Genomic DNA, 17250 nt, shown 5'->3' with positions numbered 1-17250 from the left:
TTCTGTGTTTCTGGAAACCCTGGTGGCATAGTGGTTAAGAGCTATGGCTGCTAACCAAAAGGTCAGCAGTTCAAATCTACCAGGCACTCCTTGGAAATCCTGTAGAGCAGTTCTACCCTGTCCTATAGGGTCGCTATGCATCAAAATTGACTTGATGGCAGCGAGAGAGGGAGTTTCTATGTTTCTAAGCCACACTTATCTGTGAGATACCCAGGCTTGGTCCTACATTTTGCCTTTCTAGGGTTTTTGATAGTTTCCATGCATTACAAATCACTCATCCCTCTTCCAGTAGCATCAAGACTAGACTCACAGAGAAGCCAAGTAACAAATTATCTTCTTGAGAATTCTTAACAAATATGTTTTTATATAAGAAAGTCATTAACTACTATTACTCCTTTAGTATGCATTTTTTTAACCAACTAGCCCATTTCCCACCATGTTTCTGTCAGTTTATCGTACTGTGGTGGCTTACGTGTTACTGTGATACTGGAAACTTTGGCACCAGTACTTCAAATGCCAGTAGGGTCGCCGTTGGTAGACAGGTTTCACCTGAGCTTCCAGACTAAGCCTAGGAAGGAGGACCTGGCAGTCTACTCCTGAAAAAGTTGGCTAGTGAAAACCTTATGAATTTTAGCAGAACATTGTCTAATATAGTGCTAGAAGATGAACCCCTCAGATTGGAAGGCACTCAAAAGACAACTGGGGAAGAGCTGCCTCCTCAAAGTAGAGTCAACCTTAATGATGTGAGTGAAGCCAAGCTTCCAGGACCTTCATCTGATGATGTGGCATGACTCAGAATGAGAAGAAACAGCTGCAAACATCCATTAATAATCAGAATGTGAAATGTATGAAGTATGAATCAAGGAAAATTGGAAGTAGTCAAAAAGAAATGGAATGCATAAGCATTAACATCCTAGGCATTAGCTGAAATGGACTGGTTTTGGCCATTTTGAATCATACAATCATATGGTCTATTATGCTGGAAATGAAAAATTGAAGAAGGATGGCACTGCATTCATCATGAAAAAGAACATTTCAAGATCTATCATGAAGTACAACTATCAATGATAGGATAATATCCATATGCCTACAAGGAAGACCAGTTATATTATTGAAATTTACACACCAGCCACTAAGGCCAAAGATAAAGAAATTAAAGGTTTTTTACCAACTTCAGCAATTTGAAATTGATCAAACATGCAATCAAGATGCATGGATAATTACTGGCAATTGGAATGTCGAAGTAGGAAACAAAGAAAAAAGACTGGTAGTTGGAAAATATGGCCTTGGTGATAGAAACGACGCCAGAGATCACATGATAAAATTTTGAAAGACCAGCAGCTTCTTCATTGCAAATACCTTTCTCAACACCATAAACAGCAACTATACACATAGACCTCGCCAGGGTGGAATACACGGGAATCAAATTGACTACATCTGTGGAAAGAGATGATGGAAAAGCTCAGTATCGTCAGTCAGAACAAAACCAGGGGCCAACTCTTTAACAGACCATCAATTACTCATATGCAGGTTCAAGTTCAAGCTGAAGAAAATTAGAACAAGTCCACAAGAACCAAAGTACAACCTTGAGTATATCCCACCTGAATTTAGAGACCATCTCATGAATAGATTTGATGCATTGAATGCTAATGAAAGAACCCAGGTGAATTGTGGAAGGACATCATACATGAAGAAAGCAAAAGATCATTAAAAAGACAATAAAGAAAGAAAAGATCAAAATGGACGTCAGAGGAGACTCTGAAAGTTGCTCTTGAATGTAGAGTACCTAAAGTGAAAAGAAGAAAAGGTGAAGTAAAAGAGTTGAACAGAAGATTTCAAAGGTGGCTTGAGAAGACATGTAGAAAGACCTGGAGGTAGGAAACGAAAAGGGAAAAACATACTCGGCATATCTCAAGCTAAAAGAACTAAAGAAAAAATTCAAGCCTCAAGTTGTAATATTGAAGAATTCTACAGGGAAAATATCAAAAGCATGAAAAGAAGATGGCAGGAATAGACAGAGTCACTGTACCAAAAAGAACTGGTCGACATTCAACCATTTCAGGAGGTAGCATATGATCAAGAACTGATGGTACCGAAGGAAGAGGTCCAAGCTGTACTGAAGGCATTGACAAAAAACAAGGCTTCAGAAATTGATGGAATACCAACTGAGATGTTTCAACAAACATGCAGTACTGGAAGTCCTCACTCATCTAGGCCAAGGAATTTGTAAGACAGCTACCTGGACAACCATCTGGAAGAGATCCATATTTGTACCCATCCCAAAGAAAGATCCAACAGAAAGCAGAAATTATCAAACAGTATCATTAATATCACATGCAAGTAAAATTTTGTTGATCATTCAAAAGCAGTTACAACAGTACTTTGACAGAGGGCACCAGAAATCCAAGCTGAATTTAGAAGAGGACAGGGAACCAGGGATATCATTGCTGATTTCAGATGGATCCTGGCTGAAAGATGTTTACCTATGTTTTATCGACTATGCAAAGGCCTTTGACTGTGTGGATCCTAAGAAATTATGGATAACATTGTGAAGAATGAGAATTCCAGAACTCTTAATTGTGCTCATGAGGAACCTATACAGACAAGAGACAGTTCAAACAGAACAAGGGGAGACTGCATGGTTTCAAGTTGGCAAAGGTGTGTGTCAGGGTTGTATCCTTTCACCATACTTATTCAATCTGTATGCTGAGCAAATAATCTGAGAAACCAAACTATACAGAGAACACCAAATCAGAATTGGAGGAAGACTAATTAACAACCTGTGATATGCAGATAACACATCTTTTCTTGCCGAAAGTGAAGAGGACTTGAAGTGCTTATTGATGGAGATCAAAGACCACAGCCTTCGGTAGGGATTACATCTCAACATAAAAAAAAAAAAAAATCCTCACAACTGGACCAATAAGCAACATCATGATAAATGGAGAAAAGATTGAAGTTGTCAAGGATTTCATTTTACTTGAATCCACAGTCAACATCCATGGAAGCAACAGTCATGAAATCAGAGGATGTATTGCATTGGCCAAATCCTCTGTAAGAGATCTCTTCAAAGTGTTAAAAAAAAAAAGCAAAGATGTCGCTTTAAGAACTAAGGTGTGCCTGACCCAAGTCATGATATTTTCAATTGCCTCATATGCATATGAAAGCTGGACAATGAATAAGGAAGACTGAAGAAGAATTTTGATGCCTTTGAATTATGTATTCATGAAGAATATTGAATATACCATGGACTGCCAGAAGAGTGAACAAATCTGTCTTGTCAAAAGTAGAGCCAGAATGCTCATTACAATCAAGGATGGGGAGACTTCACCTCACATACTTTGGACATGTTATCAGGAGGGACCAGTCCCTGGAGAAGGGCATCATATAGGGTCATCGAAAAAAGGAAGACCCTCAACAAGATAAAATGACACAGTGGCTACAATGGCCTCAGACATAGCGATGACCATGAGGATGGTGCAAGACCAGGCAGCATTTCCTTCTGTTGTACATAGGGGTAGGTATGAGTCAGAACCAAATCGACAGCACCTAACAACAACAACAACAACAACCCAGATTCATAGAAAAACCCTAAAGGTTGGAGCGGAGGGAGAACATAGACTAAGAAAGACCTAAAATGTCCTATAGGATAACACAGCCAGGAATCCTGGAGATAAATGATGCAGCACGGCCACTGATGATGGGCAGAGCAGAGATGGAAGAGGGGCTCAAAACAAGGCGTGAAAAAATGGTAAACACAGATTTCATCTGCTTCAAAATTTTTCTCAGGAACAATCCTGCCTAGTACCCATCTTTGGTGCCTTTTTTAGTAACAACACATGTGTGTTTCTTTTTGTTGTTCTTCTTGGAATTTTAAATGCCTTTCAGCTCATAAACTCAATAAAAATACCATGGCATATTTTTTCAAAAGAATTTTATGATCCAAGAAACTATTGCTTAATCTGACAGCTTGATGTTGGATTTATTTTTGTACTTTTAAAAAAATTCTTCCTTAGGCAATGTCACAAAGATCTTACCTTAGATTCTTAAAAAATATAAAGAAAGAGACTGAAAACTGTTTTTGCAAGAGAAGAGATGCTCATCTAACTTTCTAGAAAATGGAGGCGTGGGATCTTGATTGAAAAACAAGCCAAGGGAAGCATCAGTAACAAATTCCCAAACCCAAGAAGTATATTTCCTTTGAACAGAAGAAAAAGTAGTGTATTTTTTGCTTGGCTTTGGTTCTAAAATGTTCAGTTTCCTAAATGCATAATTCTGTAACAGAAGAATTTTGACATATCTGAGAAGAAACATCTGCCTGACTTATGGTCTGTCATCCATTGCCAGAAAATCTACCACTGTGGTATCTTCAGATCTGAAAAGAGCTGGGAACTCCCAAGTCTGATGCATATAAATGAAATTGTCTCATTTTATTCCTTTAGGAAAAAATTGGATTGGATTTTTTGAAGTGTGGTTTTTCCCATCTGGTTAGGTTCGTATGAAATGAGATAGAGGTGAACATCTTAAGACAAGATTAAATAAAGTATCCTTCTCTAAGAGGCTTTCTAATGGGGTCTTAAAAGTGAAGTTATAAAGATGAGAGAAATTTCAATAGTTAGAAAAAAATGCTAAGGTATATATGGTTTCTCTTGTTTCTGAGAGACTGTTTCCTGGGAACTTGGAAAAATAATCATTTTGGAAATTTGGAGTCAGTGGCAAACATTAAGGAGTAAAGGATTATCTAAATATCGTATATGTGATTCCTGTGACTCTGCAATTAAGCTCACCTGTTCTGAACTGCTGTGTCATAAAGCAATACAGAAATTTAAAAAGCCCTGGATGGACTACTGTGCAACCCTATTCAGACCCCTACTCTACCACTGAAAAGCTATGCATCGTTGGGAAAATCATTCTTTGTTTTTTCCAGTTTACACGTGATGCTTAATAAATGGGTTGGAGCTGTGTAGAACCTCCTAAGATGGTTGTGTCAGGAGCAACTATGAACTGACAGAACTCTGTCCCTTCTATTCCTACTTTAGTCAGAAAATGTCCTTGTATATCCTTTTAACACATTAGCTTCCGTATAGGTTTTCTGGAAACCCTGGTGCTGTAGTGGTTAAGTGCTATGGCTGCTAACCAAAGGGTCTGCCGTTCGAATCCACTAGGTGCTCCTTGGAAACTCTATGGGACAGTTCTACTCTGTCCTATTGGGTTGCTATGAGTTGGAATCAACTTGACGGCACTGGGGTGGTGGTGGTGGTAGTGATAGGCTTTCTTTGGAAGAAAAGATTTTACAGCTTTAAAGGAAAAAAAAGCATCATCTTGGATGTTTCTAAATTTTTATTTAGCCTTACAGACTTTGATTTTATAAAATGTATTTGTCCATTCATTTATTCAACAAAACTTTTGAACAGCTTCTACGAGCCAATAACTCTGTTGAACATTGGAGATATAGCAGTGAACAAGACTAGTAGGGTCCCTAATCTCAGGCCTCACAGTCTAGTGGAAAAGACTGACGATAGACAAGATCATTGCAGACTGTGATAAATTTGGTGATAGAAAAAAAAAAAACAGGGCAATAAGAGAGACTAACTGGTGTAAAAAAATATGTAAATCGACTGGTTAATGGTAGGGAGGTCTGTTTCAGCTAGAAAAGTCAAGAAAGACTTCTCTGAATAGGGGATGATCAAATTGAGATCTGAAAAATGAAAAGAACCAGTCGTTCAAAGAACTGTGAGAAGATCCTTCAATGTAGAGAACAACAAGGGTCAAGATGTGGAGGTGAGAATGAGCTAGTTATTTCTGGAAAACTAAAAGGAAATCATTGTGGCTGCAGCATCATGAATAAGGTGCAAAGTAGTTTGAAATGGGCTTGGAGAAAAATATAGGAGACATATCATGAAGGTTCCTTTAAGCCATGATAAGCAGTGTATATTTCATTCAAAATGTGATGAGAAGCCATTGTAAAGTTTCAGGCAGATGAGGAACACAATCGCTGATGGGAATCGCTCTAGTAATTTTTCAAACTTTGTTTAACACCAGTGTATCAGCCATGAGTTGGAACCAACTCAATGGCAACTAAAAACAAGTGTTATCAACTAACTCAAGAGATGAAATAAATTTCAGGGGAAAAATGGAACAGAATAAATTTGAATTACATAAATATCTAAGAAAACAATTTTCTAGACACAGGGAACATCTAATGCAAAGGTCCTAAGGCAAAAAAGGGGTTTGGACCATTTTAAAAAAGCAACTAAAAGGGCCCATATGTCTAGAAGGTAGTAAATAACTGGAAAACATGATGTCAGAAAAATAAAAAAAAAAATTGAAAAATAGGAGGAGCCAAATCATGTTGAGTATTATAGACCACGGTGAGAAGTTTGGAGGTTATTCTAATTGCAACGGGCAACAATTTGGAGGTTTTTTAAACACGGAGAGATATATCATTAGCATTGTTACATATCATTTGGGTTATTGTGAAGAAACGAGTTATGGTGGTAAAAGCAGACAAAATGACTTAGAAGGTTGTAAAAGTAGTCTAAATGAAAAATGACAGAGGTTTGGAATGGAAGAGAGCAGTACATATAGTGAATTACTGATCACATTCAAGACTTATTTTGAAGGCATAGGTGATTGGCTTTGCTAATGATTTGGATGCTGAGAAAGAAGGAAGAAAATAATAAAGAATAAACCCTAGTTTTTAGCCTGAACAACTGCGTGGATGATTATACCATTAAATGTGTAATAGGCTATAAATTTATACTTACACATACACATGTGCAAAGATGTAATTAAAAAAAAAAAATTATCTGTGGCTTATCTTCTTTTCCTCACAAGCTCCCACTTGCTGATTAGCCATTGGGAAGTGGTGGTGATGGGGACAGATAGAAAATTTTAAACCCAATTCAGTTGAAAAATTAATCCTATAATTTAGCGATCCCTTCAGGTAATTCTCAGACTCTCAAGATGCTCCGTCTCCCAGATTTCTTAGTCCTCTAGCTCCCTCTTTAGCTCCTTTCCAATATTGTGTCTGTATGTCCTCATGACAGCAAGAAGAATGAGATCGCCTTGGATCTCCATGCAGAGTGTTGATCGTACTCATCAGTACATGGTAATATCCTTTCTCAATCTGCACCTTGCCTACTCATGTGATATCTAACAATGATAATGATATACCCCTCCCTGTTTAAAGCCCTCCAGATGGCTGCCCATTTCAATTAGAAGGGAAGGAGCCAGAGTATAAAAAGGAGTTATAAGAAAGTGGAAAACCAGAAAAGCATTTGCCATAAAAACTAAGGTTAAAAAAAACTAAGGTTAATACTTTCGTGGTTACGAGGAGGGGAGGGAGGGAGGGTGGGAGAGGGTTCTTTACTGATTAGTTAGTAGATAAGAACTGCTTTAGGTGAAGGGAAGGACAATGCTCAATACAGGGAAGGTCAGCTCAACTGGACTGGACCAAAAGCAAAGAAGTTTCCGGGATAAACTGAATGCTTCGAAGGTCAGCAGAGCAAGGGGCAGGGGTTTGGGGACCATGGCTTAAGGGGACTTCCAAGTCAATTGGCAAAATAATTCTACTATGAAAACATTCTGCATCCCACTTGGAAATGTGGCATCTGGGGTCTTAAATGCTAACAAGCGGCCATCTAAGATGCATCAATTGGTCTCAACCCACCTGAATCAAAGGAGAATGAAGAACACCAAGGTCACACGATAACTATGAGCCCAAGAGACAGAAAGAGCCACATGAACCAGAAACTTACATCATCCTGAGACCAGAAGAACTAGTTGGTGCCTGGTCGCAACCGATGACTGCCCTGACAGGGAGCACAACAGAGAACCCCTGAGGGAGCAGGAGATCAGTGGGATAAAAAAAAAAAAAAAAAATTCTCACAAAAAGACCAGACTTAATGGTCTGACTGAGACTAGAGGAATCCCGGCAGTCATGGTCCTCAAACCTTCTGTTGGCCCAGGACAGGAACCATTCCCGAAGACAACTCATCAGACATGGAAGGGACTGGACAGTGGGTAGGAGAGAGATGCTGATGAAGAGTGAGCTATTTGTATCAGGTAGACACTTGAGACTGTGTTGGCATCTCCTGTCTGGAGGGGAGATGGGAGGGTAGAGAGGGTTGGAAGCTGGCAAAATTGTCATGAAAGGAGAGACTGGCAGGGCTGACTCATTAGGGGGAGAGCAAGTGGGAGTACGGAGTAAAGTGTATATAAACTTATATGTGACAGACTGACTTGATTTGTAAACGTTCACTTGAAGCTCAATAAAAATTAAAAAAAAAAAAACTAAGGTAAAAAAAAGTTTCAAATACAATGAGTCAGATAATCTGACCATTGGATTTGGTACAAGGAGGTCAGTTGGTGGCCTGGAAAAGAGCAGTTTCAGAAGTTTGGTGAGAACAAAAGCCCAGATGAAGAGAAAATGAGAAGGAAATAAATGGAGGCAATGAATATAAACAACTCTTACAAAAATTTTTTGCTGTCAGGGGAAATAAAAGCTGGAGCTAGAAAAGCAAACAAACTTAAAAGGAAAAAAAAAGTACATGAGGCCTAGAGAGAATTCTTTTTAAACATGAGCAACATTAAGGCATACCTTTTGCAAAAACGCACACATACACATAATGTGTGGAAATGATGAAATTAAATAAAACAGTTCTGGCATGGAGCACCCATGCATGTACTGTGTACGTCTTGTGACTTTTCTTATGGATACTTTTATTTGTTGAATTCAAAGACTGATTATCCAAAATTATTTTTCAGTTTAAGATTTATGAAAGAAATAAAATGGAAACATCTTGTTCTTATAGTTTTAGGCCCAAGATCATTTCTTACTTACTAATTTGTAGTTCTTCATGCACTCACATCTGTTGGGGATGATCTAGTCCATAGTGCAAGTAACAGAGGGAATTCTTTCAGAAGGGAGGGTGTTGAATAAGTGAGAGGTTATGGGCTTCGGAGCACAAGTAAGGAGCTGGCCTCAGACAGGAAAAAAGGATGCTTCTTCTCTGTAAAAAAGAGGAAGAATATGTGAATACATAAGTAGGTACAAAGGTAGACTGGATGTTGGGAAGAGAAGATGGGTCTTGTTTGATTGTTACTTTTTCTCAATGAAATGTGAGACAAGGCTTTTGAACTCTAAACAGAGGAGGAGGGAGTGGAGGTTTGGAGACAGAGATGAATGACACGAGGGGCCATCTTGCAAAGTAATCCACATGTCTCAATTATACACATTTGTAAGACTTGTTTGTTACCAGTGTCAACTCTTTTATTTTTACACACTGTGCACACACACACACACAAATTCCAATTAGATTAAAGGTCTAATTGTGAAAGTCAAACTTTAGGATAACTTCTTTTTATTTATTTCGGCTGCAGAATTTGGGCTTTATTCCTTTTTTTGAAATTATGATAAAATACATTTGACAAAACCTTTGCCAATTCAGCAATTTTTACATGTATAATTCAGTGACATTGATGATATTCGTCATGTTGTGCAACCATAGCCTCTATCCTTTTCCAAATTATTCCACCACCGTTAACAGAAACTCAGTGCCCCCTAATGAACGATTCCTACCTTCCCTCTCCCTCTCACCCCTGGTAACCACTTGCCTGTTACATATAAGTGGGATCCTATAATATTTTCCTTTTGTGACTGACTTATTTCACCCTGCAAGTTTTCAAGGTCCATCCATGTAGTGGCATGTATCATGACTTCATTTCTCTTTATGGCTGAGTAATATTCTATTGTATGTGTATACCACATTTATTTATTCATTCATCTGTTGATGGGCATTTAGATTATTTCACCTTTTGGCTATTGTGAATACTGCTACAATGAACAGTGTGTACTCTAGGAGAATGTATAAGAGAATTTTTTATAACCTCATCTGGGGAGAAGAAGCAGTAAGGATCTTTTAAACAAGATACTTAAAGAAACTGGACAAATAAGAAGAAAAATATTGGTGAATTTGACTACCATAAATAATAAATACATGGGAGCAATAAACAAAATTCAGGATAATGGTTCCACCTGAGAGGGGAGGGAGAGTGATGTGTTTGGGAGGATATGTGTCTATATTTGGGATAAGTGTGTGCGTGTGTGTGTATTCTGTTTCTTAAAGTGGGTGATGATGGGTACATAAGTATTCACTGTACCTTTTAATATCTTTCTATGTATTTTAGATATCGCGTAATACTCTTTAAGAAAGTAGCAGACATTAGAGATAAAATTTATTGAGCACTTCATTAAAAGCCTAGTCCTTTCTAAGATTTACGTGTATTTATCTCATTTACTCTTAGTAAACCCACCAATGAGGTGTTTTTTTTTTTTAATTTTTATTGTGCTTTAAGTGAAGGTTTACAAATCAAGTCAGTCTCTCATACAAAAAGTTATATACACTTTGCTACATACTCCCAATTGTTCTCCCTCTAATGAGACAGCCCACTCCCTCCCTCCACTCTCTCTTTTCGTATCCAATCTGCCAGCTTCTAACCCCATCTACCCTCTCATCTCGCCTCCAGACAAGAGATGCTAACGTTGTCGATGAGGTATTATTATACTCATTTTATATAAAAGAAAACAGGCTTTTAGAAGTTAAATAACCTGCCTATGGTCAAATAGCTATTAGGTGCCAGAGCCAAGATATGAAACAGGAGCAGTCTGACTTTGTACCTGTAACCTATACAAAGGTTAATCAACCTCTTTTTAAAAGTTCTTATTAACCACAAAAAAGTCCTTAGGACAGTACAACTATCATTTCAACCTCTGGATGCAGCCAGAACTACAGCAATAGAACATAACTGCTTTGGCCTCTAACTTCATCAACTTTCAGAGGCTAGAAGAGCATTTGCTCAGCAGCATAGGGCATGAGTCATTTCCTTAGACATCTGTTTATTCATTCAACAAATATTTACCAAAAGCATACATAGCCCAGTGGTAAACCACAATATACTTCTTCTTTACATTGTTTTTGCAGGTTGCCAAACTTTGGAACACAAACTTGAGATTTCTGTTTTCATTTCCAACTAAGGCAAAGAATACTGCGATAAATTATTAGCCATTTTAGAACTTGCAACCCGGCATACTGCGAATGTCCTTTGGGCCTAACTCTTGTTGAACTACAGATTCACGTGACCTCTAAAATATTTTAGCTCCTTTTTACTAAGCAAAATGCGTATCGAAAACTTTTAGCCTATTTTTGGCTAAACAAAGTACTTATTGAAACAAAAATGTTATTTTAAGCAGCTTTAAAAAAACCCATTGCCTTCGAGTCGATTCTGACTCATAGCGACCCTGTAGGACAGAGTAGAACTGCCCCATAGGATTTCCAAGGAGCACCTGGTAGATTTGAACTGCTGACCTTTTGGTTGGAAGCCGTAGCACTTACAGCTTAATATGACTACCTCCTTTTTCTTTCTGTATTTCCATCCCTCCTTATTTCCACAAATCAAAGAATATCTTTTTAATCTTCTCCACTCCAATGAGATTTTGGGATTTTCTTGATCATGTATTAGATATATTTTGTAATCCTATTCGTTGAACAAGATGCTAAATTTACAGTAGCTCTTAGAACTGCTGAAATGGATGCATTTGGGTTTATTTACATTCTTGCTAATTAAAATACGTATACTGAAACCAATTAATTTTCTTCCTAAAGAACAGTTTGATTTTGTCTATCAAGGCCAGTTGTGTGTGTGAACTTCTGTAACTCGTAATAGGTATGCCTCTAATCGTTATAAATTTTTTAAATAATTATGCAAAGATAATGTTGGTGAAAAGTAACCCTAAATTTACTTAGTGTATGATTCTTGGATTATCTGATATTATAAGTATTCAAACACTCCATCTAGTCTTTTCTTTAATCACTTATTCCTTTTTTTATATTAAATATTCAGGGACCTGAAGGAACTGTGGGAATTCTAGGACAAAGAGGTCGTCCAGGGAAAAAGGTAATTTTGTTTACATCTTTCTCTCTGTGTTCATTTTCTCTCATCTCATGCTAGGTTCTATAAACTGCTGTAATGTTTGTATTTGCACCATATACAAAGTAATAGAAATTTGTAAATCTAGCTGAAAAGAGCACGTTTGTATAAATTAATATTTAATTCCATTTAGGAACAGTTGGCACCTTAATTATTTGAAGGCAAATTTTCCAGTTATAGTTGATCCAAGGGTTTTGTTTTTCTCCTTCTGTTTCTCAAAAATATTTCCAGTAGGCCATGGGTAAGAAAAGATAGGAAAGAAAAATATTATACCATTTGTGCTACTTGGCAACAACTTTAGTAAAATATTTAGGGTAAAAGGAATATGATTAGAATTGTCTCTGGATTTGCTATTAACGTGTTTCCCCAAATTGAAATTGTTGATAATTGATTTTATCTTTCAGATGTATTAACTACGAACCACAAATGAAGAATATTTTTTACTTGCTCACTTAGTAGTTTATTAAAAAATAGTTGATCTATCTGTGAAAGTCTAGTGCATGATACTGAAAAATTTGTCTTTATTTACAGCCAATAATTTGTGTGAATATTGGTAAGACATACAAGGCTTTCCCAGTGTACTATGACAGTCCTAAATATATTTATTATAATTAACTTCAAATCATGCCATATTCTGTTCCCAAAGACCAATTCTAGGATTTCTGTTAATCAACCAATCTTTCTCAGAACCTTGGGGCAGTATAAAGGATAATAACAAAAGAAAAAAAAATGAATAAGACAAATTTTAAGTTGCCATTCTTACTCACAAAATTAACCTGAATATTGGAGCCTTTTTTCCTCATATGTAAAGTTATGTTTAAAATCAGTGTTAGAAGTAACGTGGAGCCGTGCACATCTACACAACAACCTGCATCCCTGGGCAAGTAAAATAAAGTCTATTTGGTGTTCAAAAGAGACCACACGTAAAAAGTATTTAAAGTTCTTCAACCCTATGAATACCAAAAATTTCCTGACTGACTAGTCACAGTTTTTCTTTTTATCTACTTCATTATTAATAATGGAACGGGTTAGTTTCCACTTTCAGAAAATGAATAATAACACTTAATGTTATTTAAATTAGCCTTATTTTGGTGCTAGAAAAGGATCAGTCAGTCTAATGGAAAACAGAAGGTAATCAGTTTTCAGAGTATGTAAAATGATATAAAAATGTTATGCATTTTTGAAGACATACTCCAAGCCCATGAGTGATGAGCCTGGATGCCCAGAACTGTGTACAGGTGTCTTTTCCACACTAATCTGATCTTTGTGGCATTGAAGTGCTCTGTAGGGCCTGTGTTTTCTCACAACTGCAATCAATCAACCAATCCTTCTATAAATAACAAACTTCAAAATAAAAAGCTTGGTTATTTGGAATTCCACTTGAGCACCAGATATCCCTTGCTTATTTAGCTAAAATTATTTTCTTAATCTTTGTTTCCAAAATTTCTTTTAATTATATCCTTAAAATAACTTGAGTGGTAGCAGTATGTTATTATTGTCATTAGTGGTCTATCATACTGTTAAGTTAAAGTTACTACTTACAGAATTTTTGTTTACAGAATATTCCCTGGAATCATTCAGGTATATGACATAGTTAATTAGGTCTAAATATAAATTTGTTTTTGCCAACTTTTCTGTCTTACTGATGGTATTTACAGGGTGAAAAAGGACAAATGGGACCCACAGGAGAAATTGGAAGCAGAGGTGCTCCTGGACAAATCGGGGAAAGTGGTCCTAAGGGTGGCAGAGGAACCAGAGGTGCTGTGGTTAGTATTTGATTTGTTTCCAGAACTGAGTCACTGTGGATGGAAAAGAAATGTATTCTAGTCCCTAAAGCTTCATCTCTTGATTAACTTTACAGAGAAGCCAATAGTTCCATTGAAAATAATCTACCTCCATGGAATATGGAGAATTGTAAGCATTCCGCAATACTTAAGTGGCTTAGTGGTTTCTGGATGTGAAAACGGAAAGCGGAAAAAAACTAAAAATGGATATTAAATGTGAAATGAGGTTTAAAAAATCAGGTTATAACTCCTAAGTAGGAAAGTTTATGTGCCTAGAACTTAAAATCAGGATTTAACATCTATATAAAACTATGTTCTCATGGTTGACAAATTGATTTGAAAATTAGGTTTACTTGGAGATGGGTTTTTTTAAGTGCTTGAATTCCGCATGCTTTATCTGGAGATTATTTTTCTGTCCAGCTCTGATAAATCTCTAAAACATCCAATTATATCTTTAATCTCTTGCATGAACTTTGCATGATATTGGGAATAAGTGCAGCATGATACTTCTGAACTTATAGTAGCAAAATTATATTGGTAATATATTTGGACCTGTTCAGAAAGTCACATCATGAGAGAGATGCAAAAATACTTAAGAGATTATCCAGTTTAGTCCCCAGCTGTTTCATGAACTTATTTCAAAATGCATGTGTATATCCTAGTCTGCATTTAAATGTCGCAAGTGCTAGAATTTCACCAAGACCTTTAGTAGAGCGTTGCATAATCCTTCTGTTGTCTCAGGAAGGTTTGCCTCAGGCTCATTTAAGTATTCCATTCCTTACTGTCATCTTACTGCTCCAGGCCTTTCTTGCTTCCTTTCATTTAAATTATTACTATTTCTCTGTCTTTGGCTTTTGCGTTCAAAGACATTATAAAGTATGATTAATTTTTAAATAACACAAAAACTAATACATTCAAAGAATATTATTTTCAGTATTCCCCTACTGTGGATTTTCTCTGTAAAAGACTATTTACTTTTCAAATTTTGACACATATTCCCAAGCCACCTTCCCAAGAAGTTTCTCCAGATTTATAGCCCCACCACTGACACTTGAAAATTAATCTTTTTGATATTTGCCGTTCTGATAAATGAAAAATGTATCTCATTATTGTTTGTATTTGCATTTCTCTGATTACCGACAGCCAACTTCTGTTCATATAGCCTTTACACATGTTTTTTTGTTGGACTGTTGCCTTTTTCTTGTTGATTTACAGTAACTCCTTATATATTTTAAATACTAATATATTTTTGTTAAGTATGTTGTAAAATATATTACATATATTTTTTCCTGTCATTTTTTAATTTTATTTATGGTATTTTTGCTATACAGAAAGTTTTAATATTTACATTAGTCAAACTTGTCTTTTCCTTTACAGTTTCTGGGTATTTTTTTTTTTTTTTTCAGAAATGCCTTCCCTGCCTTAAAACCAAAAAACCAAACCCACTCCCATCGAGTCGATTCCAATTCATAGTGACCCTATAGGACAGATTAGAACTGCCCCATAGAGTTTCCAAGGAGTGCCTGGTGGATTTGAACTGCCGACCTTTTGGTTAGCAGCAGTAGCTCTTAACCACTACACCACCTACCTCAAGTATATAAAAATATTCTTCTAATACTTGCCTTCACGATTAACTCTTTAAGCCATAAGGAATTTATTTTTTTGTTGTGATTTGAGATACAGAAGACTAATTTTCTTTTTCCAAATTGATAGCCAATTGTCGCTATATTATTTATTGAACATTCCATCTATTTTCCACATTTCTGAAATGCTACTCTTACATAAGCTACATTCTCAAATATTCATTAGTTTCCATTCTTTCTATTTTCTTCCATTAATCTGTTAGTCTGTCCCTGGGTCAATACCACACTATTTTAATTATTACACTTCTACAGTATCTTTGGGTTACAGTATCTTTTGAAATCTGTTAGTGCAAATATTCTGTAATTCTTTTTTAATAAAGCGTTGGCTCTTACTCTGATTTTGTCTTTAACATGAACTTTAGAATCAGCTCATGTTTCTTTAACACTGAATCTTTTGTAGAAAAACATAATATGTCATTTCATTTACTCATATCTTCTTTTATATCCTTCAATGAAGCTTTATTTCCTTTATCTCTGTTCCTACACTTTTCTTGTTAGGTTTATTCTTAGCTTTTTATTCTTATTGTTAATGGGATCCTTTTTCCATTACATTTTCTTATTGATCTCTCCTCTGTGTAAGAAATCTATATAGTTCTATATTTTGATCTTAATCCACTTTCATGAATTTAGGTGGTTCTCTTGGGTTCTTTAGGTAAATACTCAATTTGCCATCTCTTATTTATTTATTTATTTTCTTGACTTATTACATTGATTAGAACTTCTGGCACAGTAATGAATAGAAGTTATGATGGAGGAATCTTGTCCTGTGCCTGTCCTTAGTGGGAATGCTTCTAATGTTTCATTGTCACATGTTATTTGTAAGTATTTTTAGAGCATATCCTTTATTAGTTTAAAGAAATTTCTTTCCATTCTTAGGTAAGAGTTTTAATTAAGAATAGATGTTGGATTTCATCAAATGCTTTTACAACATCTGTTTAGAAAATTCCATGTTTTCTCTCCTTTTCTTGTTAATATAAGGAAATGCATTGCTGGATTTCCAAAAGTTGAAGCAACCCTAAATTCCTAGGATAAACCATAGTTAGTCATGATTACATTATTCTTTTTCTTCCCCCCCAACCTGATTATGTTTTTATTTACTTATTTTTATTGTGCTTTACATGAAGGTTTACAGAGCAAATTAATTTCCAATCTAATAGTTTATCCACAAATCATTGCGTGACATCGGTTGCAATTCCTACTATGTGTCAGCACTCTCCCCATTACCATCTTGAGTTCCCCATTTCCATTCATCTGGTTTTCCTGCCCCTTTCTACCTTCTCATCTTTGCTTTTAGGCATATGTTGTCCTTTTTGTCTCATGTAGATAAGAACTCAGAAGTAAATTCATCCACCTATGCATAATCAATCTTCGACAAAGGGTCAAATTTCATTAGATGAGGAAAAGATAGTCTCTTTAACACATCGTGCTGGCAAAACTGGATATCCATTTGCAGAAAAATGAAACAAGATCCATACCTTACACCATACATAAGAACTGACTTAAACAGATCAAAGACCTAAATGTAAAACCTAAAACACTAGAGGCCCTATTATATGGCATAAATAGAATGCCAAACAACTAAAAATGCACAAACAGCAGAAGATAGACTAGATAACTGGGATCTCCTAAAAATTAAACACTTACACTCATCCAAAACTTCATCAAAAGGAGTAAAAAGAGAGCCTACAGACTGGGAAAAAACCTTTAGCTATGACATATCCAACAAGAGTCTAATCTCTAAAATTTATAGAAAATATCAACATCTCAACAACAAAAAGAGAAACAACTCAGTTTAAAAATGGACAAAGGACATGAACAGGCACTTTACCAAA

General features: G+C 36.1%; 1 protein-coding gene across 1 annotated transcript in view; it reads left to right on the top strand.

The window, feature by feature from the left end:
• The window catches only part of COL24A1 (collagen type XXIV alpha 1 chain), a 364074-nt gene that overhangs the window by 250441 nt on the left and 96383 nt on the right, over positions 1–17250 (top strand). Inside the window, exons 37-38 of the mRNA XM_064279962.1 lie at positions 11905–11958; positions 13650–13757. Coding sequence (XP_064136032.1) covers positions 11905–11958; positions 13650–13757 — 162 coding nt within the window. The remainder of the gene's footprint in view (positions 1–11904; positions 11959–13649; positions 13758–17250) is intronic.

Source organism: Loxodonta africana, chromosome 3 (genome assembly GCF_030014295.1).
Source record: "Loxodonta africana isolate mLoxAfr1 chromosome 3, mLoxAfr1.hap2, whole genome shotgun sequence".
Lineage (NCBI taxonomy): Eukaryota > Metazoa > Chordata > Mammalia > Proboscidea > Elephantidae > Loxodonta > Loxodonta africana.
Note: the sequence above shows the minus strand (reverse complement) of the source record. Positions and strands in the feature narration are given on the sequence as shown.